The 17,614-nt window shown below is 42.8% G+C and overlaps 1 protein-coding gene across 5 annotated transcripts in view; it reads left to right on the top strand.

The window, feature by feature from the left end:
- Positions 1-17,614, top strand: part of FGGY (FGGY carbohydrate kinase domain containing) — a 564,284-nt gene that overhangs the window by 36,298 nt on the left and 510,372 nt on the right. For all 5 annotated transcript variants that reach the window (XM_045291915.1, XM_045291914.1, XM_045291916.1 and 2 more), the window contains one exon: positions 3,578-3,792. In XM_045291915.1, coding sequence (XP_045147850.1) covers positions 3,592-3,792 — 201 coding nt within the window. In that variant the 5' untranslated portion in view covers positions 3,578-3,591. The remainder of the gene's footprint in view (positions 1-3,577; positions 3,793-17,614) is intronic.

Genomic DNA, 17,614 nt, shown 5'->3' with positions numbered 1-17,614 from the left:
AGTGTTGTGTTGAAGTTTCCTACAGTTATTGTCATTCTGTTTATTTTTGTTTTAAACTCTGTAGCATTTGATTAATCATTTGGTCCATATATGTTTATTAAGGTTATGCTATTGGTGTATTGTTTCTCTAATAATTAGGTAGGCTCCATTCTCATCTCTTCATATGTTATTTGCCTTGAAATCGACTTTATCAGAGATTATATTGCTACTCCTACCTTTTTATGGTTGCCGTTGGCTTGATAGATTTTTTTTTTGCCATCTTTTGATTTTTAGTCTTTTTTTTTTGTTTTTGAGTTAAAGTGTGTTTCTTGTAGGCAGCAAATAGATAGGTCTTATTTTCTAATCCAGTCTGCCACTTTCTGTCTTATGATTGGTATATTTATATACATTCTGTATCATTATTGATATATTAGGGTTTGTTGCTGTTGTTTTGCTTTAATTGTTAATTTTTATTTTATTTTATTGATTTCCTTGTTCCTCCTCTATTTCTGTGTTCCTTTCTTCATGTTGGTTTCTGGATGGTTGGTATTGTCCTATCCGATCCTTTCAGGTTTACCTGCTGTTGTTGAGTCTTTGTCCGTAGTGATCTAGTTAATGCTTTTTTATAATGCTGGTCTTGTTATTAAGAATTCTTTAAGTTTTTTGATGTCAGGAAAGACCTTTATTTCTCTTTCATATTGAGGGATACTTTTTATGGATATAAGATTCTTGGTTGGCAATTTTTCCCTTTCAGAAATTTACATATCTCACTCCTTTGTCTTCTTGCCTTTATAGTCTTCTTATCCCTGTCTATTTTACTTTGTATGTAATGGTTCTCTTTTCTCTAGCTGCCTTTAGGATTCTCTCCTTGAACTGAGATAGGTTGACCATAACATGTGTTATGTTTTTCTTTGGGGATTCATCTTATTTTTGGTTCTCTCAGCTTCTTGAATAGATATATTCTCCCTTCTTTGTGATGGTTGAGATATTTTTTTCTGTAATTTCTTTGACTAGTTTCTTTGTAGATTTTTTTTGTTTCTTTTTCTTCCAAGCTCCTGTTGAGACCTAGGTTGTTTTTTTTGATTGTTTCCCATATAATTCTCATACTTTCTACCAGGTCCTTTGCTGTTTTGTGGATTGTTTCTTTCATTGATTATAGTCAGTATGGTTGTCTTCATGCTAACTGATTTGATTTTCCTTTTTTTCCATTTTATTCCTCAGGTCTGTTACTATGTTATCTAGTTCTGTTATCTCATTGTTGACATACTGGTATTCTTTTTGGTTTAGGATTTTGGTTTTCAATTTCTTCCATTGTTCTCTCGAGTGATCCCACATCTTTCATTGTTTCAAATTCTATAACTGTTACTTTCACAGCTTCTGTTGGGTTTGGGTGATTTTTGTGTGTGTTTGTTTTTATTGATTTTTATTTGTATGTTTGTTTATTTCCTGTGGTTGACTGTGGTTTCCTCAGCATCTTGGTACAGCTGTTAGTGCTATGTAGAAGCATTTCACTCTGTCTAGTGATATAGGGTAGGTCTAATTGGAGCTGGAAAATAAACAGTGGTAAAATGGAGAAAAGGGGAGAGGGATGGGTAAGCAGTGAAGATGGGTGGGTGGGATGACAAGCAAGAACAAAATAAAGTTAATGATAATAATGATAAGCATTTGTCTGGAGAGTCCAACACATTTATAAAAGTAATAGGAAAATATCTTTTAAGAGTTATAATCAGAAATTATAACTTTAATGAAACATGCCATGAGAAAAAAGAGTGGAGAAAATAAAAAAGGGTGGAATTGCTGGGAGACAAGCAACAAAAGACCATGGACTGGTATGGATGCTAATTTCTGTTGCTATGGCAATGGGAGGTAGGTGTGCCCGTGTACTCCTGGGGTTGGTGTGGGGAGCTGTTGTTCCGGTGGGTGTTCATAAAAAAGGACTGCCTGTTTTTGCAGGGGAGTGGATTTCACATGAGGTTAGAGCTACACCAGAGGCACTGGAAGAGGAAGTGGGAGAGAACTCTGAAAATATGGGAGTATCATAGTAGAAACAAAGTACAAAACCTGAAAAAGTAAATAAAAATCTAACTGCCTCGTTGATGGGAAACTTACTATCTGATGGGGTTATTTTGTTAGCATGCGCAGTGTGGAGGGAGGTGGGTAGGTGGTTGGTGAGGTCACCAAAGCCCAAAACAGGTAGGAGGAGGAAGGAAAGAAAAAGAAAGGGAAAAAACCCCAAACAAACACAGTGGTAAACTTGGGTCCTGATTGTATCTGCCACAAGCTGCCCATGCAGAGCTGTTTCCCGAGGGCCATTCAGGTACGAAGTTGGGCTGGTTGGATTGCCTCAGGGACCAGAAAATTGCTGTGCTGAGGAGGAGCAGGGCTCACTGAAATGGTTCCTGCTACCGATCAATGGTAATCGATGGTAATCAGTGGTAATCAATGGTAAAGGGGATTCTGTCAGCAAGCGTTGCTCTTGCTTTTCTCCCACCTGAAGAAACGTGGGTCTGCCCATCTCTGTGTTCCGATTCTTACTGTCAGAAAGTGCAGCATCTCCCTCTGAGTGGACCTTCTCTGGGCGTTGCTGATTGTATCTTCCAGTGCTTGTTGTCTGGTGGCCATCTGCCTCTTTTCCCTGTATTTTCTGGCCCTTTGGTTGGTTAAACGGGCTTATATAAGGCTGGAGATGTCTCCATTTGATCTTTGACGACTTCCAGTTTTGCTAGATTTATGCTTCATATATGTTCTGATTATCCTGATCGTTAGTGGAGGTTTGCAGGTGTTTCTTCTCATTAAAAAAAATCATTTTATTGGGGGCTCTTCCACAGCTCTTATCACAATCCATATATCCATCCATTGTGTCAAGCACATTTGTACAGATGTTGCCATCATCATTTCCAAAACATTTTCTTTCTACTTGAGCCCTTAGTACCAGCTCATTTCCTCCCCCCTCCGCCACACTTCCTCCCTTATGAACCCTTGATAATTTATAAATTATTAATTTTTTCTGGTCTGACACCAACCGTTATCTCCCTTCACCCACTTTTTTGTTGCTTGTCCCCCGGGGAGGGGGTGATATGTCAATCACTGTGATGGGGTCCCCCTTTCTCCCATGTTTCTTCTCACTTTGAGTCTTGCCGCCTTAGCAAATGAAGGTTGAGCCGTTATGGAGCAGCCTCCGCTGAGTGGGCAGTTGTTGCTTGACTGCCTCTCAAACTGGGAGTCCCGTATTCCAGCAGCTCTCTCCCTGACACTGTTCTGTAGCTAATCATGACGCTTTCCGCGGCTCGTCCCTCAGAAATGAACAGGCTCTTTCTTCTTTGTACCTGTTCTGACTCAGGACGCTCCACTGACACCTCTTCACCTTGGGTGTTCCCGCTGTTATTTAAAGCATTCCATAAGCCCTAGCATCAGAGCCACACACAGACCACCACAGTACACCGATGGCAGGCACGTGGTGGAATTTAATCTAAATCAGCAACCAATTAATTGACTGCACGTCTTCCTCCCTTTTGTGTTTTCTTCAGTTTCGAGATGTGTTCTGAGTGCTCTGGCAGACTGCTCACCTTCTCACGGGCTTTGTATTTGATCACCACAGGTTGCGAGGCCACAATGTCTGCTGGAGAACAGGAACCCAGGCACTTCTATGTGGGCGTGGATGTTGGCACAGGCAGCGTCCGAGCTGCTCTGGTAGACCAGAAGGGGATCCTCAGAGCCTTCGCAGAGCATCCAATTAAAGAGTGGGAGCCTCAGTGTAACCACCATGAGCAGTCCTCCGAGGATATCTGGGCTGCGTGCTGTGTCGTCACAAAGGTATGGGCCACACTGTGGAGTTCTCTCCTTATGCATGCTCCCCTGTACCCACCCGGTGCCAGTGACTTGGTTAGGGAAAGCTCGACAGAGGCGTTGCCTATAGGCAACTCACAGTCCAGTGGCAGAGATGAGTGAACAACTGAGATAGGATAGGTAGGTAGCAGGAGGCTGGTAACTGTGACTAGAATTGGGGAGAGAGCTGCTTCTTTGAGGAGGCTCAGGATAAATGTGGATTCTGATGGAAAACTCACTAATGTCGTAGAGAACACCTGTGGTGCCTTTTTTCACATGCCACATGCTGTGTAAAACATGTGAATGTAGATTATGCAGTTGAATCCTCACCAAAAGGTGAGACTATTATTCCCCTGTGGGGGCCTGGAAGTGTAGTTGGCTGTGCGTTGGGGTTCTAACCTTATGGTCAACAGTGTGAAACCACTAGCCGTTCCATGAGAGAGATGAGGCTTTCTACTCCCCTAAAGAGTCCCAGTCTTGGGAACTCAGTGGGGCAGTTCTGCCCGCCTGCATGGTCACTGTGAGCTGCCATGAACTCGATGGCAGTGAGTTGGATTATTCTCTCAGAAGAAAGGCCTGGTGGTGATCACTTTTGTAGAACCATCCATTGACAACCCCGTCTCATGCACAGTCTGCCCTGATACACATGGGGTTGCCATGGCTCAGAGTGAACTTACTTGAAACAACCCTTTCTCTGGTCAGAGAACAGTGTGAGTTCCGTGGTAGAATTCTGGTCTTTTACGAGGGACACCTGGTTCGGTTCACAGCCAGTGTAGCTCAAGTGTCGTTAGCACACATCTGTCAGTCGAGCCTTGTCCTTTGCTGGCATGTTGACCAGCTTTCGCTGGAGGTTCAAGGCTTCAATGACTAGGAAGGCAGGCCTGGGGATACCCCTGTGGGTCACCGCCCTCTGACCGGAAAGCCATCATCCCATTGTAACAGCGTCTCTGTCAGTCAGGGCTGGCTCAGTAGCTGCTCACAACAACCACACCACTAGCCCCATTTTTTTTTTTTGGAGGAGAAAATAGAGACAGAGAGGTGGTGAAGTAATAGACCTACATGCATGCAGTTAGGAAGTAACAGAAGTAGGAGGGAAGCTGAAGCAGTCTGATCTGAAGCTTCATTTTCACATTCCACACCCCACCCCCCAATCGGCAAGTGAGGGAAACAGCATTTGGGGCAAAGAATGGAGGCATGAGAACAGTCTGCGCCGAGCAAGCATGGAGTCAGGGTGGCCACGACTATCGAACAGGAGGCACGCACGCATTATTCACGCTTAGTGGCTTAGGCTGTACCAGAGCTCAGCCTGCTGGCTTGGGGACAAAAGCTGGATCATACTTGTTAAATTCTACAGTTTCATTTGGCCATAAGATTATTTTATTTCCTGGGGATCAGGAATAGCAGAGCCTCTTTGGTACCATTCCTGCCTCCCCTCCGCCCCCCCACCCCCCTCGAGGGAGAAATAAAACCCTGTTTTCCTTTTTCTCCCGGTCTCTAGTTGAGTTCCTTAAATATTCATGCGGTGCTTGGTAATTTGCAGCTGGACAGTTCACCATTCTGCCCTTCGTGATCAGGCTGTTCAAACTTTCATGAGCTCGGGGCGGCTGCGAGTGCCCAGAGAAGAAGGCCGAGGAGGAGGTGGGGTGAGTGGCACAGGAGCATTACCCAGGAATAAAAGAGGGGTCACATCTTCTCTTCTACTTGTTTAATTTTCCTCCTCGCTCCCTGTCTCCCTCCCTCCGTTGCCTCTGCCATGCTGAGAGAATCTTCTATTCTTTGCCCTTGGGTCTCCTTTGTTCTTCTAACATCTAGCCTTTCTTGCCATTAAGGAAATTGTCAAGAAGAAAATGTACTCCCCTGATGAAAAGCTACTTAAAAAAAAAAAAAAAAAAAAAGGTCTCCACTGAGTACAGCTTGGTTTAATGGTAGATTTTTAATCAACTCCCAGTGGTGGCCAACTTGTCATTTGTTTGAGCCCCGTTGGCCTCACTGAGTACTGTGATCATTGGTTCCCAGCGGTGCTTGTTCACTGTAGCAAACCCGCATAAAGCTATTGGGCCTTCAGCCATTCCTCTCCGTGAGCGGATGACTCTGTGCCTATGGGTAGGAGAGGCTACATCTACTTGGAACAGCAAACTGGGAACAGGGTTTTAAGGAAGAGCATCCTTCTGTCTGAGAGGAAGCACACCAAAGTGGTTAAGAGCACAGATTGTAGAGCCAGATTACCTGAATTGACATCTTGTCTCAGTTTTCTCATCTGTAAAATGGGAATAATAATTGTGCCAGTCGCCAGGATTGCTATGGAGGTGAAATTAGTCAAGACCTGTAAATCCTGTAATAGGGTCTGGATATGAGCAATTGTGTGGTGCTGTACAATGTGAAGAATCATACAAACAATATGATGCTGGGTTAGGCAATGGACTACTGAGTATCAGTTTTCCAGTTCAAATCTACCAGTCACTTCTCCAGAGAAAGATGAGGCTGTCTGTTCCCATAAATATTTACAGTCTTTGAAACCCTATGTGAGTTTGCTAATCATTGGAAACCTACTTGCGGACAGTTGGTTTCTCTCTCTTTCTCTTTCTTTCTTCCTAATAACAAAAATGAGTGGGTTATGGAGAATAAATTCCTAAGGTAAAATACTGAAAAATCAAAGAACTGTAGCAAACCACCTCTTAGGAATATGAACTCACGCTAATAGTTTGAGTTTCTCTGTGTAGAATTTTCAGGAGCATTGGTCTAGGGGACAGAACATATCCTGGTCTGCCCTTGCTTCTTCCTTCCAGGAAGTTGTGAGCCTGAGAGAAGTTGTGCTTCTTTCTTTCTCTTTAACCAGCAGTTCTCAACCTGTGGGTCATGACCCCTTTGGGGATCGAACAACCCTTGCACAGGGGTCACGCGATTCATAACAGTAGCAAAATGACAGTTATGAAGTAGCAACGAAAATAATGTTGTGGTTGGTGGGTCAACAACACGAGGAGCTGTATGAAAGAGTCGCAGCGTTAGGAAGGTTGAGAACCACTGCTTTAAAACGTTCACACTGCCTGAGGTGATTATTTCTCCTTCATCAAGTTCATAAGGAGAATGATGCTGATGGTAAGAAATGATGCCAATGGCAGCTGATGTTTATTGGGTTCCAGCTATGTTCCAGGTACTATGTTAAGCCCTTTATTCTTTATTTCATACTAGCCTTTGGAGGTATTTATTGTTCTTTCTGTTTTAGAGATGGGAAAAAATGAGGTTTGAAGAGGTAAATAACCAGTCCAGTATCATATGACTAATAAGAGGAAGAGGTGGGATGCTGCTGCTGCTGCTGCTGCTGCTGCTGCTGCTGCTGCTACTGCTTCTTCCACTGCTACTGCTGTTAGTGCTGTGACTGCTGGACTGCTACTGCTGCTGCTGCTACTGCTATGCTGCTGCTATTGCTGCTGCAGCTACTACTGCTGCTGCTGCTACTGCTACTGCTGCTGCTATTGCTGCTGCAGCTGCTACTGCTGCTGCTGCTACTGCTACTGCTGCCACCTTCATGCCCTTCTCCTTACCTTACTCTCCAGCCTCATCCCTCTCTACACGCCCTTGCCTGGAGATTGTATGAAGCCACGTGAAGCTTCCTGCATTTGCCATTGTGTGTGAATTGATGAGCTTACCTTGGTTGGTTCTTGTGTACTCAGTTTACTAAATTGTACATGCCCTTACTAGACTCAGTTAATGCTTGTTGAATACATGAGTGAATGAAATATAACTGTCTTTTTTTTTCTCACTTTCTTCACTTGTCTAATTCCTGGGTACCTTCTAAGGAATGTTGAAACACAACTTCCTCTTGGAAAGGTTTCTTCCTGTCCCCTGGATAATCCCTGCACCATTTGCAAACCTTAGAGCAAAGAGTGTGTGGAAAGGGTTCTGCTTCCCCATAGCTCACCGTCATCATCATGAGGAGATTCAATTTCACCATCAGCAGATTAAAGGGATGGCTTCAACTGGTTTATGGGGGAAAATGGAATATCTCTACAAACTTTTAGAAGATCCCTCATGTTTTAATTGTCATTTTCCTTGCTCCCTATTAACTGAGTTCTTGGAGAAACTCACCCCTCATCTTCAGCATTTAATACAATGCCTGGCACAATAAATGAGTGTTAAATTAATGTTACCTAGAAAGAATGCCAAACAAGATGGCGCCTTTCATTCTGTTGGCTTGTTGCAATAGCTCTGTGAGGTAGACAGGACACCTTCCCTCCTTCCTTCCTATTTGACACATGAAGAAATTGAGGTTCTGTGTGATGGGAATGGGGTGTGCGGCTAACCACAAGGTTATCAGTTCAAAACCAACAGCTACTCCACTGGAGAAAGATGAAGCTTTCTACTTCTGTGAAGAGTTACAGTCTCGGAAACCCATGGGAAAATTCCACCTGGTCCCATGGGTTGCTGTGAGTCAGAATTGACTCAATGGCAGTGAGTTTGTTTTGTTGGGGGAGGAAGAGACAGGTCTAGAACCACAGAATGATGACCCACAGCGTCTTCACTTCCATACTACCCGCTGCCTCTAACACTGGCAAGTGTTTATTGGGCCAGTGCCCAGCAGGACTGCATGGTTCTGTGAAAGCACACGTGTCCTGGGGATACTCACAGTTCCTCTTAAAGGCTTCTTCCCTTTTTTGGAGTCATAAGTCATACTTTCCCCAATTAGGTGAAAGCATTACAATTTAATATAGGATTCGTACTGAGTGGCCATTAGGAAAGTAAACTGGACTAATCATTTAGTTAACAGGCACTGCCAATTTTCTTTTTTTTTTTTAGTTATTTGAATATTTCTTGAGCACTTACTATGTGTTATGCTTTTTGCTAAGCACTGGTGCATATACATGGAGGTGTGCCACAACTTCTGCCCCCAAAAGGAAATTGTTCTGTTGCATGAGGATACAGTTAACATCCATGAAGCCAGTGAAGTACCGTTTTGTTCAAGCCAGACGTTACTGGCGCTCTGTGTGACGGTTGGGGAGGTAAGGGCAGAGGAGGGATTGGGCCATGTGCGGTTAAGAGTGCATTCTCAGAGGGCTTACAAAGCACATGGATAGCAATCTGGTCCTCATTACAACTTAGACAGGAAAAGGCTTATTCCTATTTTACAATTGAAGAACAAACAAACAAACTAGAGAAAGGTGGGCCTCTCCAGGGTCTCCTAGGTAGTATGTAAATAGCCTTAAGTCTGATGGGTCAAGGATCAGACCTTTGGGATCATCTCCATCTCCAGCACCACACTTTCACTGTTATCAAGATTTTAGTAAGAGCCTCGTAAGGACTCTGTATCTGTTCCTTCCCACTCCAATCCATCTTCCTTGCAGCTGGAGTACTGCAAACCATCTCATACCACATTTTTGTTTATAGTCCACAAAAGCATCACGCTACTATTTAAAAAAAAAATAAATCATCTTATTGGGGGTCTTACAGTGCTTATAACAATCCATACATCAATTGTATCAAGCACATTTATAGGTGTGTTGCCATCATCATTTCCCAAACATTTTCTTTCTATTTGAACCCTTGGTATCAGTTCCTCTTTTTTTCCCCCTCCCCACCTCATGAACCCTCAATAATTTATAAATTATTTTTATTTTCCTGTCTTACACCATCCGCTGTCTCTTTTCACCCACATTTCTGTTGTTCGTCCCCCTCGCGGGGTGGTGGTGGTATATGTCGATCATTGTGATCAGTTTCCCCTTTCTACCCTTTCTCCCCCCAGATTCCCCTACCCTCATGGTATCATTACTCCCATTATTGTTCCTGCATACTACTATTTGGATAGGACTCAAAAGGCTAAACATGGTGTGCTAATGGGCTTTCCTGACTCATCTTAAGATGCTTCTCCCAATTCTCTGCCTTCTAGCCACAGCGTGTTCAAATATGCAAGCGTCTCTCTAACCCCAGGGTTTTGCACACATTTCCTTCTGCCTGCACATTATTTCTACCCCTGCCAACATATTTATCAACTGCTCATTCTTTTATAGGACATACACAGTTTTATTGAGACATAATCAATATATAACACACACAATAGTCTAATCATATCAAGAAGTTGTATAATCCTAACCACACTCAATTTTACAATGTTTCTTATTTTTTGTACTCCTTGTTATTAGCTCCCCACATCCCCCTAACCTCCCCTGCTGTACCCCCAAGAAGCAATCCAATGACTGTCTTTATAAAGTAACCCATCCTGGATTTCATAAACCAAAAAACATTCCAAAGAAAGTCAAAAGAGCTACTAAGTATAACAAATAGAGAAAAACACTTTTAAGATCAACAATAATTCTGCTGGATAATTAAAAAAGAAAAAAATGTTCCAAGCCCACTATCATGAAGTTGATTTCAACTCATAATAACCCTATAAGAATTGTTCCTTAGGGTTTCTGAGAGTGTAAATATTTATGGAAAACAGCTTTCCACCAGTGGCTGGTGGGTTTGAGCCACCAGCCTTATGGTTAGGAGCCCAGGGCTTAACCCAGTAGATCTCTAAGGCTCCTTTCAATTGGAGGATGCTGCTTCAAAACTTACAGTGACTTGAAAATCAGTTCCTAAGGGGGAAATTTTTTTAACTCATTGTTACCCCCAACTAAATCTTATTTTACTTGTTAAATGCTTTATCACTACCTTGAATTTTCCCTTCATAGAACCTGACACAATATCTAATAATTAAAAAAAGTAATGTCTGTCTTATTGTGTTTCAAGAGGGCAGGAACCAGTTTTCGCTCACTCAATATCTAAAATACTGTAGCCAAAATAAAAAAAGAAAACAAGTTTCTATGGAGCCATTCTGGCTGATGATGACTTTACATGTGCTGCCTGGGGCTATTAATGACTGACCTCTGGGTAGACTTGAACCATGGTAACACTGCACCACTCAGGGACTCCACAGAAGACTAGGAAATGTAAAAGGAAAGGATGAGGAAGAGGAACTTGGACTTCACCGCTCCCATCTAATGGAGAAAAGGTGAGGAACAATGTGAGGCCAAACGTGACTTGAGAATTCTAAGAGAAGACAGTGAAAACCGAAGAGCAGCATGCACCGAAGCAGCCCAGTGGGGATGCTAGGGGACTGGTGCTGGTTTCTGATGATGATGATGATGATGATAGGAATGCACCTGGGAGAGGGAATCTGAGGCCGATAAGAAATTCTAAAATAGGTGTGAGCTGGAGGCTGACCTATCTAACAATAGTCTCAGAATGACTTGGACGGAATAGAAACGTAGTTCAAGGATGCCAGTTATAGACAATTTAATTCTGTGGATGAGGTTCTGGGATTAGAATTTCTTGGAACTGGAAGCTTGGAAGGGATGCATCTCTCTTCTCAGGATGCATCCTCTGTGCTTGGTGCAGATTGAACTGTGGTCTCCAAAAATGTCACCTGGATCAGTGAACGCAGCCTTATTTAGGGAAGCAGGTGTGTGTGTTGGTTTCCAGGTCTTGTCATGTAAGTTAATGGACTAATGGAATCTTATTAGATGACACTGAGTCTGTCCCAATTCTGTGACTTTGTGTCCCACAGAAGGAAACACTGTCTGGTCCGGGATCATCCTCACAGGTGTTATGTTTGAGCTTACTCTTGCGGCCACTGTGCCAGTCGGTCTCAGGAAAGGCCTTCCTCTTGTTTGCTCACCGTCCACCAAGCCTGGCGCTCCTTCTCCGGAGTTTGGTCTGGAGCGCAGGAGATGATGGATGTCCTGCCACGCCTGCTTCTGAGGAGTCTTTGGACTGTACTTGGTACATTGCAGATCTGTTGGTTCTTCAGCCTGGCCTCTCCAGATCCCTGCCAGCGGTGATACCCTGCCCGAGAGGATTTTTGTGCTTGTTGATTTACAGTGCCTCAAACTGGCAGCTCTAGCATCTGCAAGGGATTCAAATTATGTTCCTTTAAAATATTCTTTGAGTTCGGGGAACAAAATGAGGTCTGAGGAGGCAAGATCAGGGCTGCAAGGTGGGTGGAATAAGGTTTTCCAACAAAATTCTGGTTACCACAGCCCTTGATGCCATCAAAGAATGAGGAAGTCCATTGTCATGGTGCAAAAAAAAAAAAATTCCTTAGTGTATGTCTCCTGACATCTTTTCCACCAATATAGGTTTTAGTTTATTTAAAACTTTATAGTAAACCCCAACTGTCTATTGTCCTTTGAGAAACTATATTAAGAATACCTGTTTGGTAACACCCCCCACCCCCCACCCCAAAGTCACCATAATCTTCTGAACTGACAGCTCTGCACTGGATTGAATTGGTTGAGCAGAACCCCTCGAAATACAGTTCGCTTGAACCTGTTTTTAAAGGCACCCTAAGGAGATTGAAGTGCTCTGGGGGTGTAGTGGTTTTGAGTTGTGCTGCTAGTTGGTCAGTATGAGCTTGTCAGGAATTCGAAACCACCCACCAGTCCACTGGAGAAAGGTGGGACTTTTTACTCGTGTAAAGAGCGACAGTCTCAGAAACTCACAAGGCTAGTTTTCCTCTGTTACCGTGAGTCTTTGCTGTGAGACTCGCCATGAGTCTCAAGCATTAGCTTGATGGCAGTGAGTTTGATTGTTTGGAATGAGACGGAGGAAATTTGTCTACATCCATCCACTGATGGAAAAAAACAAAGCCTTAAAAAATTTTATAAATGATTTTTGGGGGGCTCTTACAGCTCTTTATCACAATCCATACATCAATTGTATCGAGCACATTTGTACATATGTTGCCATCATCATTTCCAAAACATTTTCTTTTTACTTGAGCCGTTGGTATCAGCTCCTCTTTTTCCCCCCTCCCCTTGCTTCCACCCTTGTGAACCCTTGATAAACTAAATTATTATTATTTTCATATCTTAACACCATCCATGGCTTCCCTTCACCCATGTTTCTATAGTTCGCCCCCGTTGTGTGTGTGTGTGTGTGTTATGATGATCAGTGCAATCAGTTCCCCCTTACCCTCCTTTCTCCCCCCGTCCCACTTTCCCCTACCCTCATGACATCACTACTCTCATTATTTTTACTGAGGGGTTTATCTATCTTGGATTCTGTGTGTCAAGAGCTCTTATCTGTACCAGTGTACTTGCTCTGATCTAGCCAGATTTTTAAGGTAGAACTGGGGTCCTGATAGTGGAGGGGGTAGTAAGCATTCGGGAACTAGAGGAATGTTGTGTGTTTTGTTGGTGCTATACCTCATCCTGACTGGCTTGTCCCTTCCTTGTGACCCTTCTGTGAGGGGTTCTCCAATTGTCTACAGATGGGCTTTGGGTCTTTACTTCAGCTCCCCTCGTTTTCATCAGTATGGTTGTTTGTTTTGGGTCTTCTGATGCCTGATAGCTGATCCTGTTGACACCTCATGATCACATAGGCTGGTGTGCTTCTTCCATGTGGGCTTTGTTGCTTCCCTGCTAGATGGCCTCTTATTTAACTTCAAGCCTTTAAGACCCCAGATGCTATATCTTGTAATAGGTAGGCACTATCAGCTTTCTTCACCACTTTTGCTTATGTACCCATTTTGACTTCAGTGGGAAGTCATGTCAGGAAGGTGAGCATCACAAAATGCCAAGTTATTAGACTAAAGTGTTCTTGCATTGAGGGAGGACTTGAGTAGAGGCCTAATGTTCATCTCCTACCTTGATACTTAACATATAAGTATATGTACATAGACCTGTATCTCTATTGTTACATATTAATATATTTGCATATATACATGCCTATATTTATACCTCTAGAAGTGTCATTTGCCTCTTATGTATTTCCTCTATTTCCTCTTACTTTCCTCCTGTCCCATTATCATGTTTGACCTTCATTCGGCTCTCAGTAATTCCTCTTGGCTACAGTGCATTTGATCATACCCTACCATGTGAAAAACAAAGCCTTTGCAGAGATTGTAGGACACATAACAGAAACAACCCATATATATATGAAATGGAATCCCAGTAACAATACTTTTGACCTACCCTCCTATACTGTAAGAGTTATATGTGCTATATCATTTATATAAACTAGTTCTTTGATCTATAGTGATGATCACCACCAAAATATAACGTGTCAAGAGAGCATGAATTTTTTAATGGTTTCCCTTGTTTCCCAAGTACCTATCTAGAAAAAAAAAATGCATTCCCACCCTAAAAGAGGCATGATTGTATTTGCTCAAGGGACTTAGGACACACAGCGATTGAGTGGATTGTGGAGGCAATATGCACTGAGAGGCCCAATGGAATTTGGCATTTTGTAACCTCACACATGTTCCCTAACACGTAGGCATTCACATTAAGAACATAGTACCAGTCACAGAACTCTAATGCAAGCTGGATTCTGTCCTCGAGGGCCCAGATTTGACCATTGCTCCAAATAAACCTGAAGATAAAACCAGGTACGCATCTGGCCCACCGCCCTTCTTTGGAGGGTTTTGTCAGGAGAAACTGTTCCCTCTCAATGTGGCAGGGCTTGCTGATTTAAAACATACGTCGAATTGAACCAATTCCCACTGTGAGAACAAAGCGGTGTACAACCCCTTTCCCTGATATTTGTTTGCTGCCCCATAGCGATGAGTTGACAGTTGTTAGACAGGGACCAGGTTACCAAATGAGGTTGCAGAGATCTCTGGAAATTCTTTAGAAGAGCAATGTGCTTTCTTTCTAGCTGGGAAAATCCCTGATGTCATGTTGTTGGGGTACGTTTTTTAGGCTGCATTCTTCTTCTTCTTCCATTAATGAGACTGTTAAAAAAAAGGTCAGATTCCCCAGGTCAAGTCCCAGCGACTTTGGAGATAGTAGGACCCTGCTAGCCATCTTTCGGGATGGTTAAGGGGGGGAGGGATTGCGGTAGTCATCCTGAGCCGTGCATCTCAAACCAAAACCAAACCCGGCACCATCAAGTCCATTTTGACTTATAGCAACTCTGTGTGACAGAGTAGACTGCTAATGGGGGTTCCTGAGCCTGAGAGTAATTCTTTATGGGAATAGAAGGCCTCGTTTTTCTCTCTTGGAGGAGCTGGTGGTCTTGAGCTGCTAACCTTGAGGTCAGTAACCCAGTAGTACATAATCTGCTACACCATTAATGCTCCTGGCCGCTGTGTATAAATACAATTATTGATTGACTAAGGTATTTCATTGTAAGGTTGAGGAAATAATAGTGGCTACCTATGTAACTCAGGTTTAACGGCATGTCAGAGTTATTCTGGTGATATGTCTTGATGTTAGCGATGTAGAACTGCATCCTTCGTGGATGGAACTATTTTGTGGAACATAGAACGCTGCTTTTCAGTGGGGATTGAAGGGCACGTCCTTTGCTCCCACTGGAAGGTTGCTCCCACCCTAATTTTTGGGTTTGAGCCTATCCAGTCGTTTCTATTGCGGTTCCTTCTCCAAAGTTATGTGTATTTACACGGCACGGAAAGCATGGTGTGCTTTACACAGAAAACTATTCCGTGGCCACCATTTATAAGTCACGAGAGGTTTTCCCCTTCTTTACATTTCCTACAAAGATTTAGTAGCTTCAGGATTGTCTTCTTTGATCCTCCTCTGGAGGTCTCTGTCCCTCTCGCATTCCTCAGTTGATAGGTTAGGAAACCAAGCGCAGAAAGGCCGTGTGATCCCAGCAGTGTCAGGCCACCTCACACTGCTAGGAGTGGAGCTAGAAGCTCACTTTTTGACACGATTAAGTGTGTTCTTTTCCACTCCAAAGATGCCTGTGATACTGAATTTTATTGAGACATACACAGTCATGGGAGATGGGCTGGCCCAGCTCAGATATGCACTCTCGACAGAGCAGTGTAGGCCTCGGGGGTCCTGGCAGGTAGAAGGTAGGGTAGATAGATTGACTGATCAATTGTTACCCTGAGTGTCCAAGGAATATCTGAGGCAGGTAAATTAATATTATAAAATCATTTACTTATTTTTACTTGCTGATGTTGAGCTAGTCACACCTTATCAGTGTGCTGAATTCTTCTAATATCTTTGGGAAATAAGAAAGCTGCTTATGTGACTTCTCTAAGTCCTGTAAGTAGGACATGGCAGCACCCAGATTCAAACCGCCTACATCCCGGCCCATTGATCTTGAACTTTTCCCCTGTTTTCCAAGGCAAGTTGGAAGGACATTCCAAGCAGAAAACGTGGGTCTGTAGATACTCTTATGGAGGCATAATCAGCAAGGCAGTTGGTGTGTGCGATGCATTATCATGAGGCCATGCTGCCCGTCAGAGAGAAAATAGATGTTCTCATCATACTCACGGATCAATATAGTAAAAGGTGCAGTGCATTCAGCTGGTGGCTTGGGGCGAAGGGATTCCCAGTCGTCACAAATGGGTCTCCTGGAGCATACTCTCCTTCTATTGGGTGAGTCTCTGGGCAGCACAAGAGGTTCTCATAACAAAGACACGTCGAATGGCAAAATAGAAAGAATGGAGTCTCTGAGCCCGCTTGAATCCTGGCTACCTCCTCCTTGCTGTGTGACCTGGCGAGCTTCCTTGGCTTCTCTGTGCCTCACTTTCTCCCTTCTCCTTCTGAACCCTTTGTGTAGTTATTATGAAGTGGATATATTAAGTGTTTCAGAAGTCTTTTGGCAGGATTAATAAAATGATATAAGAAAAGCATATGGTTCCTATTGATGCTAAATAATACGGTAACATGTTAATTTTTATTGCTAATATTTGAAAAAGTATAATTCAATTTTTGGTAGTTGTAAGTCTATAATAGTCTATTTTTCATTGTTGGAAATAATGTGTTAAGCAGTAAGAAGCATAATCCCAAATTACTAGTCTATCATTCCTAAAAAGACAAAAAGCAAACCAAAAAGAGTTATCCATTTTAAAGTGGATGGAAATGGTATGACACCTGTATGCTGACTTCTATGGGATCTAACATGTTATTGTCATGCTTTGAGTGAATGGGAAACATTAGTATTTACATCATTCATGCTTTTTTATCAAAAGGAAACCATAGAAGCAAAACACTTAAAAGTGGAAATAATCAATAAAGCTATTCTTCTCAAACTTAAAAAAACTTACAAATGAAAATTATCACCTTAAAGTGCAATTTCTACCCTCAGAGGCAAAACCTGTTAACATTTTGCCATCGGTCCTCCCCCCCGCCAACTTTATTATTAGTATATCAGAAGGAACTGATGAAGCATTGGACTGCTGACCGTGAGCTCAGTGGTTCAAAGGCACCAGCTGCTCATGGGAGAAAGAGGAGGCTCTCTGTTCCGATAAAGACCGACAGTCTCAGAGACTCTATAACACAGCTCCCTTGAGTCAGAATGGACTCAATGGCCGAGGAGATTAGTACATCACTGGCAGCTTTCCATTTCACCTTGTAAAGCTTGACTTAAAATATATATTTAGGAGTTTTCTTGAGGTATAATTTATATACTATAAAAGTTAGATAATCTATTCAATGGTTTTAGGAAAGTTATGCTGTGTGCACTCATTACCATAATCCAATTTTAGAACACTTCCATTTCCCCAAGAGGCTCCCTCTTGCCTGTTTGCATTCAATCCCCTGCCCTAAGTAGCTACTAATATGCTTTCTGCCTTCACAGTTGCTCTTTTTGGATATTTTATATAAATGGAATCATTCAATGTGTAGTGCATGTTTTATGTCTGGCTTCTTTTCCTTAGCGTAAGTGTTTTGAAGACTTACCTATGCTATTGTATACATTAGTAGTTTGTTCTTTTTTCTTACTGGGTAGAATTCGGTGGATTTTTATTGTTGTCGTTGTTGTTTTCAGGGCTCCAAACTCACTGCCCTGGAGCCAATTCCGATCATAGTGACCCGAGCATCGTTGACCCGATAGAACCAAGTAGCACTAACTGCTCGGG

Source organism: Echinops telfairi, unplaced genomic scaffold (assembly GCF_000313985.2).
Source record: "Echinops telfairi isolate 266 unplaced genomic scaffold, ASM31398v2 ScPeMD7_443;HRSCAF=831, whole genome shotgun sequence".
In the NCBI taxonomy this organism is placed as follows: Eukaryota; Metazoa; Chordata; class Mammalia; order Afrosoricida; family Tenrecidae; genus Echinops; species Echinops telfairi.
This window is presented reverse-complemented; position numbering and strand designations above follow the sequence as displayed.